This window comes from Chiloscyllium plagiosum, unplaced genomic scaffold (genome assembly GCF_037043375.1).
Source record: "Chiloscyllium plagiosum isolate Xiang-an unplaced genomic scaffold, Cpla_swu_hap1 HiC_scaffold_21, whole genome shotgun sequence".
Classification (NCBI taxonomy): Eukaryota; Metazoa; Chordata; class Chondrichthyes; order Orectolobiformes; family Hemiscylliidae; genus Chiloscyllium; species Chiloscyllium plagiosum.
This window is the reverse complement of record NW_028270159.1, coordinates 6577775-6605250: the sequence shown is the minus strand read 5'-3', so window position 1 is coordinate 6605250 and position 27476 is coordinate 6577775. Positions and strand designations below refer to the sequence as shown.

The 27476-nt window shown below is 62.2% G+C and overlaps 1 protein-coding gene across 1 annotated transcript in view; it reads right to left on the bottom strand.

Moving 5' to 3' along the window:
- gtf3c5 (general transcription factor IIIC, polypeptide 5) overlaps positions 1-27476 on the bottom strand; it is a 50332-nt gene that overhangs the window by 18431 nt on the left and 4425 nt on the right. The window contains exons 2-3 of the mRNA XM_043720600.2: positions 2977-3205; positions 1425-1623 (exon numbers count right to left, since the gene is read on the bottom strand). Of these exons, the coding sequence (XP_043576535.2) occupies positions 1425-1623; positions 2977-3205 (428 nt within the window). The remainder of the gene's footprint in view (positions 1-1424; positions 1624-2976; positions 3206-27476) is intronic.

Genomic DNA, 27476 nt, shown 5'->3' with positions numbered 1-27476 from the left:
ACCTTCCTGCCTGTTGATACAGTCCTGCGACCTTGAAACCTTATTCATAATCTCAGTTCTCTCAACCTCCTGTACACTGGATCCACAATTCAGGTTCCCATCCCACTGGTGAATTAGTTTAAACCCTCCTGAAGAACATTAGCAAATTTCACCCCAGGATATTGGCACCCGTCTGGTTCAGATATAGACCACCCTGTTTGTAGAGGTCCCACCTACGCCAGAATGAGCCCCAATTATCCAGGTATCTGAAACCCTCCCACCTGCACCATCCCTGTAGCCACGTGTTCAACTGCTCTCTCTCCTTATTCCTCTCTTCGCTCGCACATGGCATGGGTAACAAATCAGAGATAACAACTCTGTTTGTTCTCGCTCTAAGCTTCCACCCTAGCTCCCTGAATTTCTGCCTTAAATCCCCACCCCTTTTCCTACCTATGTCGCTGGTGCCTATGTGAACTATGACTTGGGGTTGCTCCCCCTTCCCCTTAAGACATCATGGACCCTGGGAAGCAACACACTAACCATGAATCTCTCTCGTTCCCACAAAATCTCCTATCTGTCCCCCGAACTATGAAGTCCCCAACGATTAATGCTCTGCTCCTCTCCCCCCATCCCTTCTGAGCAACAGGGACAGACTATGCCAGAGACCTATACCCCATGGCTTACCCCTGTAAGTCGCTCCCCCCAAGCAGTATCCAAAATGGTATACTTGTTATACCAGGGGAACAGTCCCAGGGGATCCCCGCACTGACTGCTTCTTACCCCTTTCTAACAGTCACCCAACTATCTTCAATTCTAAGAGTAACCACCTCCCTGTAGCTTTTATCTATAACTGTCTCTGTCCCTGGAATGATCTTGAGTTCAGACAGTTCCAGCTCCAGTACCCTAACATGGTCTTCAAGGAGCTGGAGTTGGGTGCACTTCCTGCAGGTGTACTCAGCTGGGATACTAATGGTGCCTCGCAACTCTAACATCCCACAGGAGGAACCTTGCACCAACTGCTCTGCCATCCCTGCTAACGCCCATTACTAAGAAACAAAAGAGAAAAAAAAAGTCCCAGAAGCCTTAGAGATTCAACTGGTAGTGGATTATTGTGAAAGTCACCACACCTCAGGAAAAGATGATCCTGCCCCACTAGCTACCTGATGAAGGAGCAGTGCTCTGAAAGCTAGTGCTTCCAAATAAACCTGTTGGACTATAACCTGGTGTTGTGTGATTTTTAATTTTGTCCACCCCAGTCCAACACTAGCACCTCCACATCAAAGAGACATATCAGACTCAAAACATTAACCCTGTTTCTCCCTCCCTAGATGCTACCAGACCTGATGAGTTTCTCCAGCACTTCCAGTGTTTAATTCAGATTTCCGACATGTGCACTATTTTATGTTTAATGAGTTGATACTCTGGCACTGAATGCTTCCACTGACCTGTGCTGGACTTCTGGCCGGTAGTAATAATCCACGGGGTTATCCACGCGGGAAAATATTGGTGGAGGAATGTAAAGCGGCAATTCCTGGTCAAAAAACTCTCTGTGTTCGGGCTTGTGGAGAATGACCTTGTCGTACATGGAAACTTGTGAGCCACTTGCTGTCGTGTGCATGACCAGAAACTGGAAATCGGACATTCCTATCAGACATAATCAGAAGACCACATTCATTAACTGTAGACATATAGTGAGGAGAGGTGTCAGTGAATCAGGAGGCCATGGTGGGCTTGTACCCATTAGAGTTTAGAAGAACGAGAGAAGCCCTCTCAGAGTGCAGCATGGTCACACAGTGGTCAGCACTGCTGCCTCACAGTGCCAAGGATGCAGCTTCAGGTGACTGTCTGTGTCAAGTTTTGCACATTCTCCCCGTATCTGCGTAGGTTTCCACCAGATGCTCCAGTTTCCTCCCACCAAAGATGTGCAGGTTAGGCATGCTAAATTTCCCTATCGTGTCCAAGGATGTGCAGGTAGGTGGGTTAGTCATGGGAAATGTGGGTTTATGCAGATAGGGTGAGAAACTGGATTTGGGAGGGATGCTCTTCGGAGGGTCAGTGCAGACTCTATGGGCCTCTTTCTGCACTGTAGGGATTTATGATTCTATGAGAATAGACAATTTGTCAAATTCCATCTCCAGAGGGCTGTCGAGGCTGGGTTGTTAAATACATCTTAGGCTGAGTCAGACAGATTTTAATCAATAAAGGAGTCGAGTATTATAGAATAAGGCAGGAAGGTGGAGTTGAGGATTATCAGAATAGACATGATTGCATCAAATGACTGAGCATACTCAACGGGCCGAATGGTCCACTTTTGCTCCTACATTTTACAGACACCTTACTGTAATGTTCACTGGTTACATTTATAGTCATAGAGATGCACAGCACGGAAACAGACCTTTCGGTTCAACCCATCCACGCCGACCAGATATCCCAACCCAATCTAGTCCCACCTGCCACCTCCCAGGTCATATCCCTCCAAACCCTTCCTCTATTCATATACCCATCCAAATGCCTCTTAAATGTTGCAAATGTACCAGCTTCTACCACTTCCTTTGGCAGCCCATTCCATATGCATACCACCCTCTGTGTGAAAAAGTTGCCCCTTAGGTCTCTTTTATATCTTTCCCCTCTCACTCTAAACCTATGCCCTCTAGTTCTGGACTCCCCCACCCCAGGGAAAAGACCTTGTCTATTTATCCTATCCATGCCCCTCATGATTTTATAAACCTCTATAAAGGTCACCCCTCATCCTTCGACGCTCCGGGGAAAACAGCTCCAGCCTGTTCAGCCTCTCCCTATAGCTCAAATCCTCTAACCTTCTACAGTTTCATTCCCAGCGTCTCTCCTCAATTGGCACCAAAAATCCCTGACTCAGTAGAAGCTTTTTACATCGACCACCCCCAAACTCAGGCTGTCATTGAGTCAACACGAATAGTTATTTCCTCAATTCTTCAGAGGTACTAAACAGCATTCACACACAATCCAAGAATGCATTACCCTGGAATTTGTAAGTGGTCCCAATAAGTCCCAGGATTTCCATTTTGAATTTAACCTCTTCTCCTTTGCGTTCCTCCACAGGAGAAGCTCCAGCTCTCAGTTTTCTCTGCATCCTCTTTACCCTGAGCAACATGCTGGTCGATGGGAAACGGTTGGCACACACTGGGTGGCAGTAAGGGTCATTTGGGCGGAAGTGCAGTTCCAGCCTCCGGGATGGGTCAGCGTAGGTCTATACCAAAGTAAACAGGTTTAGAAATATTATTGTGAGAATAATGGCTGTACAGCAGAGTGAAAGAGAATAAACAAGACTTGCAATAATATAGCACTATTACAGCAACCAGATATCTCCTGGTAATTTATAAGCAATAACATATTTAAGTGTTGTAATGTAGGATATGTAATATCCACCCAGCAAGAGCCCACACACTGCCATGTTAAATGGCCAGCTTAAACAGTTCAAAAATCAAAACAAAGTTTGGTGTGGTGAGAGATTTAGTGTGTATCTTACCCCATACTGTCGCTAACCTGTGAGCATTTGATAGAAAAAGTTTTACTTCATATCTAATATAGTTCTGTCCCTATTCTGTAGCTGTGGTGAGGACAGCTTTACTCTGTTTCTAACCACGTGCAGTCCTTGTCCTGGGAGTGTCTGATAGGAGCAGGCTGTATATTGGGGTCAGGTGGGGGGTGCATGCCTTTTGGGGATGGGGATGAGGGGGTGTTTATTTGAGGTAAGGGGTATTTGATGAGGTGGGGATGTATATTGGGGTGGGAGGTGTTTATGGGGGGGTGGGGAGTGTTTGATAGGGTAGGGGTGTGTATTGGGAGTTGGGCGGTGATTATTTGAGGTGGGGGGGAGGTACATTGGGAGGTGGGGGGGAGGTACATTGGGAGGTGGGGGGGGAGGTACATTGGGAGGTGGGGGGGGGAGGTACATTGGGAGGTGGGGGGGGAAGGTACATTGGGAGGTGGGGGGGGAAGGTACATTGGGAGGTGGGGGGGAGGTACATTGGGAGGTGGTGGGGGGGGGAGATACATTGGGAGGTGGGGGGGAGGTACATTGGGAGGTGGGGGGGAGGTACATTGGGAGGTGGGGGGGGGGAGGTACATTGGGAGGTGGGGGGGGGAGGTACATTGGGAGGTGGGGGGGGAGGTACATTGGGAGGTGGGGGGGGAGGTACATTGGGAGGTGGGGGGGAGGTACATTGGGAGGTGGGGGGGAGGTACATTGGGAGGTGGGGGGGGAGGTACATTGGGAGGTGGGGGGGGGAGGTACATTGGGAGGTGGGGGGGGAGGTACATTGGGAGGTGGGGGGGAGGTACATTGGGAGGTGGGGGGGGGAGGTACATGGGGGGGAGGTACATTGGGAGGGGGAGGAGGTACATTGGGAGGGGGAGGAGGTACATTGGGAGGGGGGGAGGTACATTGGGGGGGGAGGTACATTGGGGGGGGAGGCACATTGGGGGGGGGAGGTACATTGGGAGGGGGGGGTACATTGGGAGGGGGGGGAGGTACATTGGGAGGGGGGGAGGTACATTGGGAGGGGGGGGGAGGTACATTGGGAGGGGGGGGGAGGTACATTGGGAGGGGGGGGAGGTACATTGGGAGGGGGGGAGGTACATTGGGAGGGGGGGGGAGGTACATTGGGAGGGGGGGGGGAGGTACATTGGGAGGGGGGGAGGGGAGGTACATTGGGGGGAGGTACATTGGGAGGGGGGGAGGGGAGGTACATTGGGGGGAGGTACATTGGGGGGGGGAGGTACATTGTGGGGGAGGTACATTGGGGGGGGAGGTACATTGGGAGGGGGTGGAGGTACATTGGGAGGGGGGGAGGGGAGGTACATTGGGGGGAGGTACATTGGGGGGAGGTACATTGGGAGTGGGGGGAGGTACATTGGGAGGGGGGGAGGTACATTGTGGGGGAGGTACATTGGGGGGGGGAGGTACATTGGGAGGGGGGGGAGGTACATTGGGAGGGGGGGGGAGGTACATTGGGAGGGGGGGGAGGTACATTGGGGGGGGGGTACATTGGGAGGGGGGGAGGTACATTGGGAGGGGGGGAGGTACATTGGGAGGGGGGGGAGGTACATTGGGAGGGGGGGGAGGTACATTGGGAGGGGGGGGAGGTACATTGGGAGGGGGGGAGGTACATTGGGAGGGGGGGAGGTACATTGGGGGGAGGTACATGGGGGGGAGGTACATTGGAAGGGGGGAGGTACATTGGGAGGGAGGTACATTGGGAGTTGGGGGGGGAGGTACATTGGGAGGTGGGGGGGGAGGTACATTGGGAGGTGGGGGGGAGGTACATTGGGAGGGGGCGGAGGTACATTGGGAGGGGGGCGGGAGGTACATTGGGGGGGGGGAGGTACATTGGGAGGGGGGGGAGGTACATTGGGAGGGGGGGGAGGTACATTGGGAGGGGGGGGAGGTACATTGGGAGGGGGGGGAGGTACATTGGGAGGGGGGGGAGGTACATTGGGAGGGGGGCGGGAGGTACATTGGGAGGGGGGCGGGAGGTACATTGGGAGGGGGGGAGGTACATTGGGAGGGGGGGGGAGGTACATTGGGAGGTGGGGGGGGAGGTACATTGGGAGGTGGGGGGGGAGGTACATTGGGAGGAGGGGGGAGGTACATTGGGAGGGGGGGGAGGTACATTGGGAGGGGGGGGAGGTACATTGGGAGGGGGGGCGGAGGTACATTGGGGGGGTACATTGGGATGGGGGGGTACATTGGGATGGGGGGGTACATTGGGAGGGGGGGGTACATTGGGAGGGGGGTACATTGGGAGGGGGGGGGTACATTGGGAGGGGGGTACATTGGGAGGGGGGGTTACATTGGGAGGGGGGGGAGTTACATTGGGGGGGGGGGAGGTACATTGGGAGGTGGGGGGGAGGTACATTGGGAGGTGGGGGGGGAGGTACATTGGGAGGTGGGGGGGGAGGTACATTGGGAGGTGGGGGGGGAGGTACATTGGGAGGTGGGGGGGAGGTACATTGGGAGGTGGGGGGGAGGTACATTGGGAGGTGGAGGGGGAGGTACATTGGGAGGTGGGGGGGGAGGTACATTGGGAGGTGGGGGGGGAGGTACATTGGGAGGTGGGGGGAGGTACATTGGGAGGTGGGGGGGGGAGGTACATTGGGAGGTGGGGGGGGAGGTACATTGGGAGGTTGGGGGGGGAGGTACATTGGGAGGTGGGGGGGGAGGTACATTGGGAGGTGGGGGGGGAGGTACATTGGGAGGTGGGGGGAGGTACATTGGGAGGTGGGGGGGGGAGGTACATTGGGAGGTGGGGGGGGAGGTACATTGGGAGGTTGGGGGGGGAGGTACATTGGGAGGTGGGGGGGAGGTACATTGGGAGGTGGGGGGAGAGGTACATTGGGAGGTGGGGGGGAGGTACATTGGGAGGTGGGGGGGGGGAGGTACATTGGGAGTTGGGGGGGGAGGTACATTGGGAGTTGGGGGAGGAGGTACATTGGGAGGTGGGGGGGGAGGTACATTGGGAGGGGGGGGGAGGTACATTGGGAGGGGGGGAGGGGAGGTACACTGGGAGAGGGGGAGGGGAGGTACATTGGGGGGAGGTACATTGGGGGGGAGGTACATTGGGAGGGGGGGAGGTACATTGTGGGGGAGGTACATTGGGAGGTGGGGGGGAGGTACATTGGGAGGGGGGGGAGGTACATTGGGAGGGGGGGGTACATTGGGAGGGGGTGTACATTGGGAGGGTGGTGTACATTGGGAGGGGGGGAGGTACAATGGGAGGGGGGGGAGGTACAATGGGAGGGGGGGGAGGTACATTGGGAGGGGGGAGATACATTGGGGGGGGGAGATACATTGGGGGGGGGAGATACATTGGGGGGGGGAGGTACATTGGGAGGGGGGGGAGGTACATTGGGAGGGGGGGAGGTACATTGGAGGGGGGGGAGGTACATTGGGAGGGGGGGAGGTACATTGGGAGGGGGGGAGGTACATTGGGAGGGGGGGAGGTACATTGGGAGGGGGGGAGGTACATTGGGTGGGGGAGGTACATTGGGGGGGGAGGTACATTGGGGGGGGGAGGTACATTGGGAGGGGGGGGGAGGTACATTGGGTGGGGGGGGGAGGTACATTGGGAGGGGGGGGAGGTACATTGGGAGGGGGGGAGGTACATTGGGGGGGAGGAGGTACATTGGGAGGGGGGGGAGGTACATTGGGTGGGGGGGGGAGGTACATTGGGTGGGGGGGAGGTACATTGGGTGGGGGGGGGGGAGGTACATTAGGAGGGGGGCGGAGGTACATTGGGAGGGGGGCGGAGGTACATTGGGAGGGGGGCGGAGGTACATTGGGAGGGGGGGGGAGGTACATGGGGGGGGGAGGTACATTGGGAAGGGGGCGGAGGTACATTGGGAGGGGGGGGAGGTACATTGGGAGGGGGGGAGGTACATTGGGGGGGAGGTACATTTGGTGGGGAGGTACATTGGGGGGGGAGGTACATTGGGGGGGAGGTAATTTGGGGGGGGGGAGGTACATTGGGGGGGGAGGTACATTGGGGGGGAGGTACATTGGTAAGTGGGAGGGGAGGTACATTGGTAAGTGGGAGGGGAGGTACATTGGGAGGTGGGGGGGGAGGTACATTGGAGGTGGGGGGGGAGGTACATTGGGAGGTGGGAGGGAGGTACATTGGGAGGTGGGGGGGAGGTACATTGGGAGGTGGGGGGGAGGTACATTGGGAGGTGGGGGGGAGGTACATTGGTAAGTGGGAGGGGAGGTACATTGGTAAGTGGGAGGGGAGGTACATTGGGAGGTGGGGGGGAGGTACATTGGGAGGTGGGGGGGAGGTACATTGGGAGGTGGGGGGGAGGTACATTGGTAAGTGGGAGGGGAGGTACATTGGTAAGTGGGAGGGGAGGTACATTGGGAGGTGGGGGGGAGGTACATTGGTAAGTGGGAGGGGAGGTACATTGGTAAGTGGGGGGGGAGGTACATTGGGAGGTGGGGGGGGAGGTACATTGGGAGGTGGGGGGGGAGGTACATTGGGAGGTGGGAGGGAGGTACATTGGGAGGTGGGGGGGAGGTACATTGGGAGGTGGGGGGGAGGTACATTGGGAGGTGGGGGGGAGGTACATTGGGAGGTGGGGGGGAGGGACATTGGGAGGTGGGGGGGGAGGTACATTAGGAGGTGGGGGGGAGGTACATTGGGAGGGGGGGGAGGTACATTGGGAGGGGGGGAGGTACATTGGGAGGTAGGGGGCGAGGTACATTGGGAGGTGGGGGGGAGGTACATTGGGAGGTGGGGGGGAGGTACATTGGGAGGTGGGGGGGAGGTACATTGGGAGGTGGGGGGGAGGGACATTGGGAGGTGGGGGGGAGGGACATTGGGAGGTGGGGGGGGAGGTACATTAGGAGGTGGGGGGGAGGTACATTGGGAGGGGGGGGAGGTACATTGGGAGGTAGGGGGGGAGGTACATTGGGAGGTGGGGGGGAGGTACATTGGGAGGTGGGGGGGAGGTACATTGGGAGGTGGGGGGGAGGTACATTGGGAGGGGGGGGGAGGTACATTGGGAGGGGGGGGGAGGTACATTGGGAGGTGGGGGGGAGGTACATTGGGAGGGGGGGGAGGTACATTGGGGGGGGTGAGGTACATTGGGAGGGGGGGGGGAGGTACATTGGGAGGTGGGGGGGAGGTACATTGGGAGGTAGGGGGAGGTACATTGGGAGGTGGGGGGGAGGTACATTGGGAGGTGGGGGGGGGAGGTACATTGGGAGGTGGGGGGGGGAGGTACATTGGGAGGTGGGGGGGGGAGGTACATTGGGAGGTGGGGGGGGGAGGTACATTGGGAGGTGGGGGGGGAGGTACATTGGGAGGTGGGGGGGGAGGTACATTGGGAGGTGGGGGGGAGGTACATTGGGGGGGGGGGAGGTACATTGGGAGGGGGGGGGAGGTACATTGGGAGGGGGGGAGGTACATTGGGAGGGGGGGAGGGGAGGTACATTGGGAGGGGGGGAGGGGAGGTAGATTGGGGGGGAGGTACATTGGGAGGGGGGGAGGTACATTGGGAGGGGGGGAGGTACATTGTGGGGGGGGGAGGTACATTGTGGGGGGGGTGGAGGTACATTGTGTGGGGGGAGAGGTACATTGGGAGGGGGGAGAGGTACATTGGGAGGGGGGGAGGTACATTGGGGGGGGGGGGAGGTACATTGGGAGGGGGGGGGAGGTACATTGGGAGGGGGGGAGGTACATTGGGAGGGGGGTGAGGTACATTGGGAGGGGGGTGAGGTACATTGGGAAGGGGGGGGAGGTTCATTGGGAGGGGGGGGAGGTACATTGGGGGGGGAGGTACATTGGGAGGGGGGGAGGTACATGGGGGGGAGGTACATTGGGGGGGGGGGAGGTACATTGGGGGGGGAGGTACATTAGGGGGGGAGGTACATTGGGGGGGAGGTACATTGGGAGGTGGGGGGGAGGTACATTGGGAGGTGGGGGGGAGGTACATTGGGAGGTGGGGGGGGAGGTACATTGGGAGGTGGGGGGGGAGGTACATTGGGAGGTGGGGGGGAGGTACATTGGGAGGTGGGGGGGAGGTACATTGGGGGGGGGAGGTACATTGGGAGGTGGGGGGGAGGTACATTGGGAGGGGGGCGGAGGTACATTGGGGGGGTACATTGGGAGGGGGGTACATTGGGAGGGGGGTTACATTGGGAGGGGGGGTTACATTGGGAGGGGGGGTTACATTGGGAGGGGGGGTTACATTGGGAGGGGGGTACATTGGGAGGGGTACATTGAGGGGGGGTACATTGGGGGGGGTACATTGGGGGGAGGGGGGTACATTGGGGGGAACTGGGTACATTGGGGTAGGGTACATTGGGGGAGGGTACATTGGGGGGGGTACATTGGGGAGGGGGGTACATTGGGGAGGGGGGGGTACATTGGGGAGGGGGGTACATTGGGGAGGGGGTACATTGGGGAGGGGGTGTTACATTGGGAGGGGGGGTTACATTGGGAGGGGGGGTGCATTGGGAGGGGGGTACATTGGGGGGAGGGGGGTTACATTGGGGGGAGGGGGGTACATTGGGGGGAGGGGGGTACATTGGGGGGAGGGGGGTACATTGGGGGGAGGGGGGGTACATTGGAGGGAGGGAGGGTACATTGGGGGGAGGGAGGGTACATTGGGGGGAGGGAGGGTACATTGGGGGGAAGGAGGGTACATTGGGGGAGGGGGGGTACATTGGGGGGAGCGAGGGTACATTGGGGGGAGGTGGGTACATTGGGGGGAGGTGGGTACATTGGGGGGAGGGGGGTACATTGGGGGGAGGGGGGTACATTGGGGGGAGGGGGGTACATTGGGGGGAGGGGGTACATTGGGGGGAGGGTGGTACATTGGGGGGAGGGGGGTACATTGGGGGGAGGGGGTACATTGGGGGGAGGGGGGTACATTGGGGGGAGGGGGGTACATTGGGGGGAGGGGGGTACATTGGGGGGAGGGGGAGTACATGCGGGGGGGAGGTACATTGGGAGGTGGGGGGGAGGTACATTGGAAGGTGGGGGGGGAGATACATTGGGAGGTGGGGGGGAGGTACATTGGGAGGTGGGGGGGAGGTACATTGGGAGGTGGGGGGGAGGTACATTGGGAGGTGGGGGGGAGGTACATTGGGAGGGGGGCGGAGGTACATTGGGGGGATACATTGGGAGGGGGGTTACATTGGGAGGGGGGTTACATTGGGAGGTGGGGGGGAGGTACATTGGGAGGTGGGGGGGTAAGTACATTGGGAGGGGGGGGAGGTACATTGGGAGGTGGGGGGGAGGTACATTGGGAGGGGGGGAGGGGAGGTACATTGGGAGGGGGGGAGGGGAGGTACATTGGGAGAGGGGGAGGGGAGGTACATTGGGGGGAGGTACATTGGGGGGGAGGTACATTGGGAGGTGGTGGGAAGGTACATTGGGAGGGGGGGAGGTACATTGGGAGGGGGGTGTACATTGGGAGGGGGGTGTACATTGGGAGGGGGGGGAGGCACCATGGGAGGCGGGGGGAGGTACATTGGGAGGGGGGGAGATACATTGGGGGGGGGGAGGTACATTGGGAGGGGGGGGAGGTACATTGGGAGGGGGGGAGGTACATTGGGAGGGGGGGGAGGTACATTGGAGGGGGGGGGAGGTACATTGGGAGGGGGGGAGGTACATTGGGAGGGGGGGAGGTACATTGGGTGGGTGGGGAGGTACATTGGGGGGGAGGTACATTGGGGGGGAGGTACATTGGGAGGGGGGGGAGGTACATTGGGTGGGGGGGGAGGTACATTGGGAGGGGGGGGAGGTACATTGGGAGGGGGGGGAGGTACATTGGGAGGGGGGGAGGTACATTGGGAGGGGGGAGGTACATTGGGAGGGAGGAGGTACATTGGGAGGGGGGGAGGTACATTGGGTGGGGGGGGGAGGTACATTGGGTGGGGGGGGGGAGGTACATTGGGTGGGGGGGGGGGAGGTACATTGGGTGGGGGGGGAGGTACATTGGGGGAGGGGGGGAGGTACATTGGGAGGGGGGGAGGTACATTGGGAGGGGGGGAGGTACATTGGGAGGGGGGAGGTACATTGGGGGGGAGGAGGTACATTGGGAGGGGGGGAGGTACATTGGGTGGGGGGGGGGAGGTACATTGGGTGGGGGGGGGAGGTACATTGGGTGGGGGGGGGGAGGTACATTGGGGGAGGGGGGGAGGTACATTGGGAGGGGGGGGAGGTACATTAGGAGGGGGGCGGAGGTTACATTGGGAGGGGGGCGGAGGTTCATTGGGAGGGGGGCGGAGGTACATTGGGGGGGGAGGTACATTGGGAAGGGGGCGGAGGTACATTGGGAGGGGGGGGAGGTACATTGGGAGGGGGGGAGGTACATTGGGGGGGAGGTACATTGGGGGGGGAGGTACATTGGGGGGGGAGGTACATTGGGGGGGAGGTACATTTGGGGGGGAGGTACATTTGGGGGGGAGGTACATTGGGGGGGGAGATAATTTGGGGGGGGAGGTACATTGGGGGGGGGAGGTACATTGGTAAGTGGGAGGGGAGGTACATTGGTAAGTGGGAGGGGAGGTACATTGGGAGGTGGGAGGGAGGTACATTGGGAGGTGGGGGGGAGGTACATTGGGAGGTGGGGGGGAGGTACATTGGGAGGTGGGGGGGAGGTACATTGGGAGGTGGGGGGGAGGTACATTGGGAGGTGGGGGGGAGGTACATTGGGAGGTGGGGGGAGGTACATTGGGAGGGGGGGAGGTACATTGGGAGGTGGGGGGGAGGTACATTGGGAGGTGGGGGGGAGGTACATTGGGAGGGGGGGCGGAGGTACATTGGGAGGGGGGCGGAGGTACATTGGGAGGGGGGCGGAGGTACATTGGGAGGGGGGCGGAGGTACATTGGGAGGGGGGGCGGAGGTACATTGGGAGGGGGGGCGGAGGTACATTGGGGGGGTACATTGGGAGGGGGGGGGTTCATTGGGAGGGGGGGTACATTGGGGGGGGTACATTGGGAGGGGGGGGTACATTGGGAGGGGGGGGTACATTGGGAGGGGGGGTACATTGGGAGGGGGGGTACATTGGGAGGGGGGGTACATTGGGAGGGGGGGTACATTAGGAGGGGGGTACATTAGGAGGGGGGGGTATATTGGGAGGGGGGGTTACATTGGGAGGGGGGGTTACATTGGGAGGGGGGCTACATTGGGAGGGGGGCTACATTGGGAGGGGGGGTACATTGGGAGGGGGGCTACATTGGGAGGGGGGGGCACATTGGGAGGGGGGGCACATTGGGAGGGGGGGCACATTGGGAGGGGGGGCACATTGGGAGGGGGGGTACATTGGGAGGGGGGGTACATTGGGGGGGGTACATTGGGGGGGGTACATTGGGGGGGGTACATTGGGGGGGGTACATTGGGGGGGGTACATTGGGGGGAGGGGGGTACATTGGGGGGAGGGTACATTGGGGGGGGTACATTGGGGAGGGGGGTACATGGGGGGGGTACATGGGGGGGTACATTGGGGAGGGGGGGTTACATTGGGAGGGGGGTTACATTGGGAGGGGGGGTTACATTGGGAGGGGGGTGCATTGGGAGGGGGGGTACATTGGGGGGAGGGGGGTACATTGGGGGGAGGGGGGTACATTGGGGGGAGGGGGGTACATTGGGGGGAGGGGGGGGTACATTGGGGGGAGGGAGGGTACATTGGGGGAGGTGGGTACATTGGGTGGAGGTGGGTACATTGGGGGGTGGGGGGTACATTGGGGGGAGGGGGGTACATTGGGGGGAGGGGGGTACATTGGGGGGAGGGGGGTACATTGGGGGGAGGGGGGTACATTGGGGGGAGGGGGGTACATTGGGGGGAGGGGGGTACATTGGGGGGAGGGGGTACATTAGGGGGAGGGGGTACATTGGGGGGAGGGGGGTACATTGGGGGGAGGGGGGTACATTGGGGGGGGAAGGTACATTGGGGGGGAGGTACATTGGGGGGGAGGTACATTGGGGGGGGAGGTACATTGGGGGGGAGGTACATTCGGGGGGAGGTACATTCGGGGGGGGAGGTACATTGGGGGGGGGAGGTACATTGGGGGGGGAGGTACATTGGGAGGGGGGTTACATTGGGAGGGGGGGTACATTGGGGGGGGTACATTGGGGGGGGAGGTGCATTCGGGGGGGAGGTACATTGGGGGGGGAGGTACATTCGGAGGGGGGGTACATTGGGGGGGGTACATTGGGGGGGGATACATTGGGGGGGATACATTGGGGGGGATACATTGGGAGGGGGGGTACATTGGATGGGGGGGTACATTGGGAGGGGGGGTACATTGGGAGAGGGATACATTGGGAGAGGGGTACATTGGGGGGAGGGGGGTACATTGGGGGAGGGGGGTACTTTGGGGGGAGGGGGGTACATTGGGGGGAGGGGGGTACATTGGGGGGAGGGGGGTACATTGGGGGGAGGGGGGTACATTGGGGGGGGTACATTGGGGGGAGGGGGGGTACATTGGGGGTGGGGAAGGTACTTTGGGGGGGGAAGGTACATTGGGGGGGAGGTACATTGGGGGGGAGGTACATTGGGGGGGAGGTACATTGGGGGGGAGGTACATTGGGAGGGTGGGGTACATTGGGAGGGGGGGGTACATTGGGAGGGGGGGGTACATTGGGAGGGGGGGGTACATTGGGAGGGGGGGCACATTGGGAGGGGGGTTACATTGGGAGGGGGGTTACATTGGGAGGGGGGGTACATTGGGAGGGGGGGTACATTGGGAGGGGGGGTACATTGGGAGGGGCGGGTACATTGGGAGGGGGGGTACATTGGGAGGGGGGGTACATTGGGAAGGGGTTACATTGGGAGGGGTGGTACATTGGGAGGGGGGGTACATTGGGAGGAGGGTACATTGGGAGGAGGGTACATTGGGAGGAGGGTACATTGGGAGGAGGGTACATTGGGAGGGGGGTACATTGGGAGGGGGGTACATTGGGAGGGGGGTACATTGGGAGGGGGGTACATTGGGAGGGGGGTACATTGGGAGGGGGGGTTACATTGGGGGGGGTTACATTGGGAGGAGGGGTTACATTGGGAGGAGGGGTGCATTGGGGGGAGGGGGGTACATTGGGAGGAGGGGTGCATTGGGGGGAGGGGGGTACATTGGGGGGAGGGGGATACATTGGGGGGAGGGGGGTACATTGGGGGGAGGGGGGTACATTGGGGGGAGGGGGGGTACATTGGGGGGAGGGGGGGTACATTGGGGGGAGGGAGGGTACATTGGGGGGAGGGGGGTACATTGGGGAGGGGGGTTACATTGGGAGGGGGGGTTACATTGGGAGGGGGGGTTACATTGGGAGGGGGGGTTACATTGGGAGGGGGGTACATTGGGGGGAGGGGGGTACATTGGGGGGAGGGGGGTACATTGGGGGGAGGGGGGTACATTGGGGGGAGGGGGAGTACATGGGGGGGAAGGTACATTGGGGGGGGAAGGTACATTGGGAGGAGGGTACATTGGGAGGAGGGTACATTGGGAGGAGGGTACATTGGGAGGGGGGGTTACATTGGGGGGGGTTACATTGGGAGGAGGGGTTACATTGGGAGGAGGGTTGCATTGGGGGGAGGGGGGTACATTGGGAGGAGGGGTGCATTGGGGGTAGGGGGGTACATTGGGGGGAGGGGGGTATATTGGGGGGAGGGGGGTACATTGGGGGGAGGGGGGGTACATTGGGGGGAGGGGGGAGGTACATTGGGAGGGGGGGGAGGTACATTGGGAGGGGGGGGAGGTACATTGGGAGGGGGGGGAGGTACATTGGGAGGGGGAGGTACATTGGGAGGGGGGGGGAGGTACATTGGGAGGGGGGGGAGGTACATTGGGAGGGGGGGAGGTACATTGGGAGGGGGGGGGAGGTACATTGGGAGGGGGGGGAGGTACATTGGGAGGGGGGGAGGTACATTGGGAGGGGGGCGGAGGTACATTGGGAGGGGGGTGAGGTACATTGGGAGGGGGGTGAGGTACATTGGGAGGGGGGGGAGGTTCATTGGGAGGGGGGGGAGGTTCATTGGGAGGGGGGGGAGGTACATGGGGGGGAGGTACATTGGGGGGGGAGGTACATTGGGGGGGGAGGTACATTGGGGGGGGAGGTACATTGGGGGGGGAGGTACATTGGGGGGGGAGGTACATTGGGAGGTGGGGGGGGAGGTACATTGGGAGGTGGGGGGGAGGTACATTGGGAGGTGGGGGGGAGGTACATTGGGAGGTGGGGGGGAGGTACATTGGGAGGGGGGCGGAGGTACATTGGGGGGGTACATTGGGAGGGGGGTACATTGGGAGGGGGGTTACATTGGGAGGGGGGTTACATTGGGAGGGGGGGTACATTGAGGGGGGGTACATTGGGGGGGGTACATTGGGGGGGGTACATTGGGGGGGGTACATTGGGGGGGGTACATTGGGGGGGGTACATTGGGGGGGGTACATTGGGGGGGGTACATTGGGGGGAGGGGGGTACATTGGGGGGAACTGGGTACATTGGGGGGGAGGGTACATTGGGGGAGGGTACATTGGGGGGGTACATTGGGGAGGGGGGTACATTGGGGAGGGGGTACATTGGGGAGGGGGTGGTACATTGGGAGGGGGGGTTACATTGGGAGGGGGGGTTACATTGGGAGGGGGGGTTACATTGGGAGGGGGGGTTACATTGGGAGGGGGGTACATTGGGGGGAGGGGGGTTACATTGGGGGGAGGGGGGTACATTGGGGGGGTACATTGGGGGGAGGGGGGTACATTGGGGGGAGGGGGGGTACATTGGTGGGAGGGAGGGTACATTGGGGGGAGGGAGGGTACATTGGGGGGAAGGAGGGTACATTGGGGGAGGGGGGGTACATTGTGGGGAGCGAGGGTACATTGGGGGGAGGTGGGTACATTGGGGGGAGGGGGGTACATTGGGGGGAGGGGGTACATTGGGGGGAGGGGGTACATTGGGGGGAGGGGGGTACATTGGGGGGAGGGGGAGTACATGCGGGGGGGAGGTACATTGGGAGGTGGGGGGGAGGTACATTGGAAGGTGGGGGGGGAGATACATTGGGAGGTGGGGGGGAGGTACATTGGGAGGTGGGGGGGGAGGTACATTGGGAGGTGGGGGGGAGGTACATTGGGAGGTGGGGGGGAGGTACATTGGGAGGGGGGCGGAGGTACATTGGGGGGATACATTGGGAGGGGGGTTACATTGGGAGGGGGGTTACATTGGGAGGGGGATTACATTGGGAGGTGGGGGGGAGGTACATTGGGAGGTGGGGGGGTAGGTACATTGGGAGGGGTGGGAGGTACATTGGGAGGTGGGGGGGAGGTACATTGGGAGGGGGGGAGGTACATTGGGAGGGGGGGAGGGGAGGTACATTGGGAGGGGGGGAGGGGAGGTACATTGGGAGAGGGGGAGGGGAGTTACATTGGGGGGAGGTACATTGGGGGGGAGGTACATTGGGAGGGGGGGAGGTACATTGTGGGGGAGGTACATTGGGAGGTGGTGGGAAGGTACATTGGGAGGGGGGGAGGTACATTGGGAGGGGGGGTACATTGGGAGGGGGGTGTACATTGGGAGGGGGGTGTACATTGGGAGGGGGGGGAGGCACCATGGGAGGCGGGGGGAGGTACATTGGGAGGGGGGGAGATACATTGGGGGGGGGAGGTACATTGGGAGGGGGGGGAGGTACATTGGGAGGGGGGGGGGAGGTACATTGGAGGGGGGGGAGGTACATTGGGAGGGGGGGAGGTACATTGGGTGGGTGGGGAGGTACATTGGGGGGGAGGTACATTGGGGGGGGAGGTACATTGGGGGGGGAGGTACATTGGGAGGGGGGGGAGGTACATTGGGTGGGGGGGGAGGTACATTGGGAGGGGGGGGAGGTACATTGGGAGGGGGGGGAGGTACATTGGGAGGGGGGGGAGGTACATTGGGAGGGGGGGGAGGTACATTGGGAGGGGGGGAGGTACATTGGGAGGGGGGAGGTACATTGGGGGGGAGGAGGTACATTGGGAGGGGGGGAGGTACATTGGGTGGGGGGCGGAGGTACATTGGGTGGGGGGGGGAGGTACATTGGGGGGGGGGGGAGGTACATTGGGGGAGGGGGGGAGGTACATTGGGAGGGGGGGGAGGTACATTAGGAGGGGGGCGGAGGTTACATTGGGAGGGGGGCGGAGGTTCATTGGGAGGGGGGCGGAGGTACATTGGGGGGGGAGGTACATTGGGAAGGGGGCGGAGGTACATTGGGAGGGGGGGGAGGTACATTGGGAGGGGGGGAGGTACATTGGGGGGGGAGGTACATGGGGGGGGAGGTACATTGGGGGGGAGGTACATTTGGGGGGGAGGTACATTGGGGGGGAGGTACATTGGGGGGGGAGATAATTTGGGGGGGGGAGGTACATTGGGGGGGGAGGTACATTGGTAAGTGGGAGGGGAGGTACATTGGTAAGTGGGAGGGGAGGTACATTGGGAGGTGGGGGGGAGGTATATTGGGAGGTGGGGGGGAGGTACATTGGGAGGTGGGGGGGAGGTACATTGGGAGGTGGGGGGGAGGTACATTGGGAGGTGGGGGGGAGGTACATTGGGAGGTGGGGGGGAGGTACATTGGGAGGTGGGGGGAGGTACATTGGGAGGGGGGGAGGTACATTGGGAGGGGGGGGGGAGGTACATTGGGAGGTGGGGGGGAGGTACATTGGGAGGGGGGGCGGAGGTACATTGGGAGGGGGGGCGGAGGTACATTGGGAGGGGGGGCGGAGGTACATTGGGGGGGTACATTGGGAGGGGGGGGTACATTGGGAGGGGGGGGTACATTGGGAGGGGGGGTACATTAGGAGGGGGGGTACATTAGGAGGGGGGGTACATTAGGAGGGGGGGTACATTAGGAGGGGGGGTATATTGGGAGGGGGGGTTACATTGGGAGAGGGGCTACATTGGGAGGGGGGCTACATTGGGAGGGGGGGTACATTGGGAGGGGGGCTACATTGGGAGGGGGGGCACATTGGGAGGGGGGGTACATTGGGAGGGGGGGTACATTGGGGGGGTACATTGGGGGGGGTACATTGGGGGGAGGGGGGTACATTGGGGGGAGGGTACATGGGGGGGGTACATGGGGGGGGTACATGGGGGGGGTACATTGGGGGGGGGGGGTTACATTGGGAGGGGGGTTACATTGGGAGGGGGGGTTACATTGGGAGGGGGGTGCATTGGGAGGGGGGGTACATTGGGGGGAGGGGGGTACATTGGGGGGAGGGGGGTATATTGGGGGGAGGGGGGTACATTGGGGGAGGGGGGGTACATTGGGGGGAGGGAGGGTACATTGGGGGAGGTGGGTACATTGGGTGGAGGTGGGTACATTGGGGGGTGGGGGGTACATTGGGGGGAGGGGGGTACATTGGGGGGAGGGGGGTACATTGGGGGGAGGGGGGTACATTGGGGGGAGGGGGGTACATTGGGGGGAGGGGGGTACATTGGGGGGAGGGGGTACATTAGGGGGAGGGGGGTACATTGGGGGGAGGGGGGTACATTGGGGGGAGGGGGGTACATTGGGGGGAGGGGGGTACATTGGGGGGAGGGGGGTACATTGGGGGGGGAAGGTACATTGGGGGTGGTACATTGGGGGGGAGGTACATTGGGGGGGAGGTACATTGGGGGGGAGGTACATTGGGGGGGAGGTACATTCGGGGGGGGAGGTACATTGGGGGGGAGGTACATTGGGGGGGGAGGTACATTGGGGGGGGGTTACATTGGGAGGGGGGTACATTGGGGGAGGTACATTCGGGGGGGAGGTACATTCGGGGGGGAGGTACATTCGGGGGGGAGGTACATTGGGGGGGGAGGTACATTCGGAGGGGGGGTACATTGGGGGGGGGGTACATTGGGGGGGGGATACATTGGGGGGGATACATTGGGGGGGATACATTGGGAGGGGGGGTACATTGGATGGGGGGGTACATTGGGAGGGGGTGTACATTGGGAGGGGGGGTACATTGGGAGAGGGATACATTGGGAGAGGGGTACATTGGGGGGAGGGGGGTACATTGGGGGAGAGGGGTACTTTGGGGGGAGGGGGGTACATTGGGGGGGTACATTGGGGGGGTACATTGGGGGGGGGTACATTGGGGGGGGTACATTGGGGGGAGGGGGGGTACATTGGGGGTGGGGAAGGTACTTTGGGGGGGGGAAGGTACATTGGGGGGGAGGTACATTGGGGGGGAGGTACATTGGGAGGGGGGGTACATTGGGAGGGGGGTACATTGGGAGGGGGGGGCACATTGGGAGGGGGGGTTACATTGGGAGGGGGGGTACATTGGGAGGGGGGGGTACATTGGGAGGGGCGGGTACATTGGGGTGAGGGGGGTACATTGGGGGGAGGGGGGTACATTGGGGGGAGGGGGAGTACATGGGGGGGAAGGTACATTGGGGGGGGAAGGTACATTGGGAGGAGGGTACATTGGGAGGAGGGTACATTGGGAGGAGGGTACATTGGGAGGAGGGTACATTGGGAGGGGGGGTTACATTGGGGGGGTTACATTGGGAGGAGGGGTTACATTGGGAGGAGGGGTGCATTGGGGGGAGGGGGGTACATTGGGAGGAGGGGTGCATTGGGGGAAGGGGGTACATTGGGGGGAGGGGGGTATATTGGGGGGAGGGGGGTATATTGGGGGGAGGGGGGTACATTGGGGGGAGGGGGGTACATTGGGGGGAGGGGGGTACATTGGGGGGAGGGGGGGTACATTGGGGGGAGGGAGGGTACATTGGGGGGAGGGAGGGTACATTGGGGGGAGGGAGGGTACATTGGGGGGGGAGGTTACATTGGGAGGGGAGGTTACATTGGGAGGGGGGGTACATTGGGAGGGGGGGTACATTGGGAGGGGGGGTACATTGGGAGGGGGGGTACATGGGGGGGCGGTACATTGGGGGGGCACATTGGGGGGGTACATTGGGGGGGGTACATTGGGGGAGGGGGGTACATTGGGGGGGTACATTGGGGGGGGTACATTGGGGGGGTACATTGGGGGGGGTACATTGGGGGGAGGGGGGTACATTGGGGGGAGTACATTGGGGAGCGGGGTACATTGGGGGGGGTACATTGGGGAGGGGGGTACATTGGGGAGGGGGGGTTACATTGGGAGGGGGGGTGCATTGGGGGGGGGTGCATTGGGAGGGGGGTGCATTGGGAGGGGGTGTGCAATGGGAGGGGAGTACATTGGGGGGAGGGGGGTACATTGGGGGGAGGGGGTTACATTGGGGGGAGGGGGGGTACATTGCGGGGAGGGGGGGTACATTGGGGGAGGGGGGGTACATTGGGGGGAGGGAGGGTACATTGGGGGAGGTGGGTACATTGGGTGGAGGTGGGTACATTGGGGGGTGGGGGGTACATTGGGGGGAGGGGGGTACATTGGGGGGAGGGGGGTACATTGGGGGGAGGGGGGTACATTGGGGGGAGGGGGGTACATTGGGGGGAGGGGGTACATTAGGGGGAGGGGGGTACATTGGGGGGAGGGGGGTACATTGGGGGGAGGGGGGTACATTGGGGGGAGGGGGAGTACATGGGGGGGAAGGTACATTGGGGGGAGGTACATTGGGGGGAGGTACATTGGGGGGGAGGTACATTGGGGGGGGAGGTACATTGGGGGGGGAGGTACATTCGGGGGGGGAGGTACATTCGGGGGGGGAGGTACATTGGGAGGGGAGGTACATTGGGAGTGGGGTTACATTGGGAGTGGGGGTACATTGGGGGGGGTACATTGGGGGGGGATACATTGGGAGGGGGGGTACATTGGGAGGGGGGGTACATTGGGAGAGGGATACATTGGGAGGGGGGTACATTGGGGGGAGGGGGTACATTGGGGGAGGGGGGTACTTTGGGGGGAGGGGGGTACATTGGGGGGAGGGGGGTACATTGGGGGGGGGTACATGGGGGGGGTACATTGGGGGGGGTACATTGGGGGTGGGGAAGGTACTTTGGGGGGGGGGGGAAGGTACATTGGGGGGGAGGTACATTGGGGGGGGAGGTACATTGGGGGGGAGGTGCATTGGGAGGGGGGGTACATTGGGGGGGGGTTACATTGGGAGGGGGGGTACATTGAGAGGGGGGGTTACATTGGGAGGGGGGGTACATTGGGAGGGGGGGGTACATTGGGAGGGGGGGTACATTGGGAGGGGCGGGTACATTGGGAGGGGGTTAGATTGGGAGGGGTGGTACATTGGGGGGGGTACATTGGGAGGAGGGTACATTGGGAGGAGGGTACATTGGGAGGAGGGGTTACATTGGGGGGGGTTACATTGGGAGGAGGGGTTACATTGGGAGGAGGGGTGCATTGGGGGGAGGGGGGTACATTGGGGGGAGGGGGGTACATTGGGGGGAGGGGGGTACATTGGGGGGAGGGGGGGTACATTGGGGGAAGGAGGGGTACATTGGGGGAAGGAGGGGTACATTGGGGGGAGGGGGGGTACATTGGGGGGAGGGGGGGTACATTGGGGGGAGGGGGGGTACATTGGGGGGAGGGGGGGTACATTGGGGGGAGGGGGGGTACATTGGGGGGGAGGGGGGTACATTGGGGGGAGGGGGGGTACATTGGGGGGAGGGGGGGTACATTGGGGGGAGGGGGGGTACATTGGGGGGAGGGGGGGTACATTGGGGGGAGGGGGGGTACATTGGGGGGAGGGAGGGTACATTGGGGGGAGGGAGGGTACATTGGGGGGAGGGAGGGTACATTGGGGGGAGGGAGGGTACATTGGGGGGAGGGAGGGTACATTGGGGGAGGGAGGGTACATTGGGGGAGAGAGGGTACATTGGAGGGAGGGGGGTACATTGGGGGGAGGGTACATTGGGGAGGGGGGGGTACATTGGGGAGGGGGGGTTACATTGGGAGGGGGGGTTACATTGGGAGGGGGGGTTGCATTGGGAGGGGGGGTTGCATTGGGAGGGGGGGTGCATTGGGAGGGGGGGTGCATTGGGAGGGGGGGTACATTGAGAGGGGGGGTTACATTGGGAGGGGGGGTACATTGGGGGGGGGGGTACATTGGGAGGGGGGGTACATTGGGAGGGGCGGGTACATTGGGAGGGGCGGGTACATTGGGAGGGGCGGGTACATTGGGAGGGGCGGGTACATTGGGAGGGGGTTAGATTGGGAGGGGTGGTACATTGGGAGGGGGGGTACATTGGGAGGGGGGGTACATTGGGAGGAGGGTACATTGGGAGGAGGGTACATTGGGAGGAGGGGTTACATTGGGGGGGGTTACATTGGGAGGAGGGGTTACATTGGGAGGAGGGGTGCATTGGGGGGAGGGGGGTACATTGGGGGGAGGGGGGGTACATTGGGGGGAGGGGGGGTACATTGGGGGGAGGGGGGTACATTGGGGGGAGGGGGGGTACATTGGGGGGGGTGGTACATTGGGGGGAGGGGGGGTACATTGGGGGGAGGGGGGGTACATTGGGGGGGAGGGGGGTACATTGGGGGGAGGGGGGGTACATTGGGGGGAGGGGGGGTACATTGGGGGGAGGGGGGGTACATTGGGGGGAGGGGGTACATTGGGGGGAGGGAGGGTACATTGGGGGGAGGGAGGGTACATTGGGGGGAGGGAGGGTACATTGGGGGAGGGAGGGTACATTGGGGGAGGGAGGGTACATTGGAGGGAGGGGGGTACATTGGGGGGAGGGTACATTGGGGAGGGGGGGGTACATTGGGGAGGGGGGGGTACATTGGGGAGGGGGGGTTACATTGGGAGGGGGGGTTACATTGGGAGGGGGGGTTGCATTGGGAGGGGGGGTGCATTGGGAGGGGGGGTGCATTGGGAGGGGGGGTGCATTGGGAGGGGGGGTACATTGGGAGGAGGGTACATTGGGAGGAGGGTACATTGGGAGGGGGGTACATTGGGAGGAGGGTACATTGGGGAGGGGGGTACATTGGGGAGGGGGGTACATTGGGGAGGGGGGTACATTGGGGAGGGGGGGTTACATTGGGAGGGGGGGTTACATTGGGAGGGGGGTTACATTTGGGGGGGGTGCATTGGGAGGGGGGGTGCATTGGGAGGGGGGGTGCATTGGGAGGGGGGGTACATTGGGAGGGGGGTACATTGGGAGGGGGGTACATTGGGAGGGGGGTACATTGGGAGGGGGGTACATTGGGGGGAGGGGGGGTACATTGGGGGGAGGGCGGTACATTGGGGGGAGGGGGGGTACATTGGGGGGAGGGGGGTACATTGGGGGGAGGGGGGTACATTGGGGGGAGGGGGGGTACATTGGGGGGAGGGGGGGTACATTGGGGGGAGGGAGGGTACATTGGGGGGAGGGGGGATAAATTGGGGGGAGGGGGGGTACATTGGGGGGAGGGGGGTACATTGGGGGGAGGGGGGGGTACATTGGGGGGAGGGGGGTACATTGGGGGGAGGCGGGTACATTGGGGGGAGGGGGGTACATTGGGGGGAGGGGGGGTACATTGGGGGGAGGGGGGGTACATTGGGGGAGGGGGGTACATTGGGGGGAGGGGGGTACATTGGGGGGAGGGGGGGTACATTGGGGGGAGGGGGGTACATTGGGGGGAGGGGGGTACATTGGGGGGAGGGGGGTACATTGGGGGGAGGGGGGGTACATTGGGGGGAGGGGGGGGGTACATTGGGGAGGGGGGGTACATTGGGGGGGAGGGGGGGTACATTGGGGGGAGGGGGGGTACATTGGGGGGGGGTACATTGGGGGGGGGTACATTGGGGGGGGTACATTGGGGGGGGTACATTGGGGGGGAGGGGGGGTACATTGGGGGGGAGGGGGGAGGTACATTGGGGGGGAGGGGGGAGGTACATTGGGGGGGGAGGGGGGAGGTACATTGGGGGGGAGGGGGGGAGGTACATTGGGGGGGAGGGGGGGAGGTACATTGGGGGGGGGGGGAGGTACATTGGGGGGGGATGGGGGGAGGTACATTGGGGGGGAGGGGGGGGGAGGTACATTGGGGGGGAGGGGGGGGGAGGTACATTGGGGGGGGATGGGGGGAGGTACATTGGGGGGAGGGGGGGAGGGGGGAGGTACATTGGGGGGGAGGGGGGAAGGGGGGGAAGGAACATTGGGGGGGAGGGGGGGAGGTAAATTGGGGGGGAGGGGGGGAGGTAAATTGGGGGGGAGGGGGGGAGGTACATTGGTAAGTGGGAGGGGAGGTACATTGGGAGGTGGGGGGGAGGTACATGGGGAGGTGGGGGGGAGGTACATTGGGAGGTGGGGGGGGAGGTACATGGGGAGGTGGGGGGGAGGTACATGGGGAGGTGGGGGGGAGGTACATGGGGAGGTGGGGGGGGAGGTACATTGGGAGGTGGGGGGGAGGTACATTGGGAGGTGGGGCGGAGGTACATTGGGAGGGGGGCGGAGGTACATTGGGGGGGTACATTGGGAGGGGGGGGTACATTGGGAGGGGGGTACATTGGGAGGGGGGGTACATTGGGAGGGGGGGTTACATTGGGAGGGGGGGTTACATTGGGGAGGGGGTTACATTGGGAGGGGGGTTACATTGGGAGGGGGTACATTGCGGGGGGGGGTACATTGGGGGGGGTACATTGGGGGTGGGTACATTGGGAGGTGGGTACATTGGGGAGGGGGTACATTGGGGAGGGGGGTACATTGGGGAGGGGGGTACATTGGGAGGAGGGTACTTTGGGGAGGGGGTACTTTGGGGAGGGGGTACATTGGGGAGGGGGGTACATTGGGGAGGGGGGTACATTGGGGAGGGGGGTACATTGGGGAGGGGGGTACATTGGGGAGGGGGGTACATTGGGGAGGGGGGGTTACATTGGGAGGGGGGTTACATTGGGAGGGGGGGTTACATTGGGAGGGGGGGTACATTGGGAGGGGGGTACATTGGGAGGGGGGTACATTGGGAGGGGGGTACATTGGGAGGAGGATACATTGGGAGGAGGATACATTGGAGGGGGGTACATTGGGGGGAGGGGGGGTACATTGCGGGGAGGGGGGTACATTGGGGGAGGGGGGTACATTGGGGGGAGGGGGGTACATTGGGGGGAGGGGGTACATTGGGGGAAGGGGGGTACATTGGGGGGAGGAGGGGTACATTGGGGGGAGGGGGGTACATTGGGGGAGGGGGGTACATTGGGGGGAGGGGTTACATTGGGGGGGGGGTACATTGGGGGTGGGGGGTACATTGGGGGAGGGGGGTACATTGGGGGAGGGGGGTACATTGGGGGGAGGTGGGTACATTGGGGGGAGGGGGGTACATTGGGGGGAGGGGGAGTACATGGGGGGGAAGGTCCATTGGGGGGGAAGGTACATTGGGGGGGAAGGTACATTGGGAGGGGGGTACATTGGGAGGGGGATACATTGGGAGGGGGGTACATTGGGAGGGGGGTACATTGGGAGGAGGGTACATTGGGAGGGGGGTACATTGGGGAGGGGGTACATTGGGGAGGGGGGTACATTGGGGAGGGGTGTACATTGGGGAGGGGTGTACATTGGGGAGGGGGGGTTACATTGGGAGGGGGGGTTACATTGGGAGGGGGGTTACATTGGGAGGGGGGTTACATTGGGAGGGGGGGGTGCATTGGGAGGGGGGTACATTGGGAGGGGGGGTACATTGAGAGGAGGGTACATTGGGAGGAGGGTACATTGGGAGGGGGGTACATTGGGGGGAGGGGGGTACATTGGGGGGAGGGGGGTACATTGGGGGGAGGGGGGTACATTGGTGGGAGGGGGGGTACATTGGGGGGGGGTACATTGGGGGTGGGGGGGTACATTGGGGGAGGGGGGGTACATTGGGGGAGGGGGGGTACATTGGGGGGGAGGGGGGGTACATTGGGGTGAGGGGGGTACATTGGGGGGAGGGGGGTACATTGGGGGGAGGGGGGGAGTACATTGGGGGGAGGGGGGAGTACATTGGGGGGAGGGGGAGTACATGGGGGGGAAGGTACATTGGGGGGGAAGGTACATTGGGAGAGGGGTACATTGGGAGGGGGGTACATTGGGGAGGGGGGGTACATTGGGAGGAGGGTACATTGGGGAGGGGGTACATTGGGGAGGGGGGTACATTGGGGGAGGGGGGGTACATTGGGGAGGGGGGGTACATTGGGGAGGGGTGTACATTGGGGAGGGGTGTACATTGGGGAGGGGGGGTTACATTGGAGGGGGGGTTACATTGGGAGGGGGGGTTACATTGGGAGGGGGGGTTACATTGGGAGGGGGGTTACATTGGGAGGGGGGGTGCATTGGGAGGGGGGGTACATTGGGAGGGGGGTACATTGAGAGGAGGGTACATTGGGAGGAGGATACATTGGGAGGGGGGTACATTGGGGGGAGGGGGGGTACATTGGGGGAGGGGGGTACATTGGGGGGAGGGGGGTACATTGGGGGCAGGGGGGTACATTGGGGGCAGGGGGGTACATTGGGGGGAGGGGGGTACATTGGGGGGAGGGGGGTACATTGGGGGGAGGGGGGTACATTGGGGGGAGGGGGGGTACATTGGGGGGAGGGGGGGTACATTGGGGGGAGGGGGGTACAATTGGGGGAGGGGGGGTACATTGGGGGGAGGGGGGTACATTGGGGGGAGGGGGGGTACATTGGGGGAGGGGGGTACATTGGGGGGGAGGGGGGTACATTGGGGGGAGGGGGGTACATTGGGGGGAGGGGGGTACATTGGGGGGAGGGGGGGTACATTGGGGGGAGGGGGGGTACATTGGGGGAGGAGGGTACGTTGGGGGGAGGGGGGTACATTGGGGGGAGGGGGGTACATTTGGGGGAGGGGGGTACATTTGGGGGGAGGGGGGTACATTTGGGGGAGGGGGGGTACATTGGGGGGAGGGGGGTACATTTGGGGGAGGGGGGTACATTTGGGGGAGGGGGGTACATTGGGGGGAGGGGGGTACATTGGGGGGAGGGGGGTACATTGGGGGGAGGGGGGGTACATTGGGGGGAGGGGGATACATTGGGGGGAGGGGGAGTACATGGGGGGAAGGTACATTGGGGGGGGAAGGTACATTGGGGGGGGAGGTACATTGGGGGGGGGAGGTACATTGGGGGGGGAGGTACATTT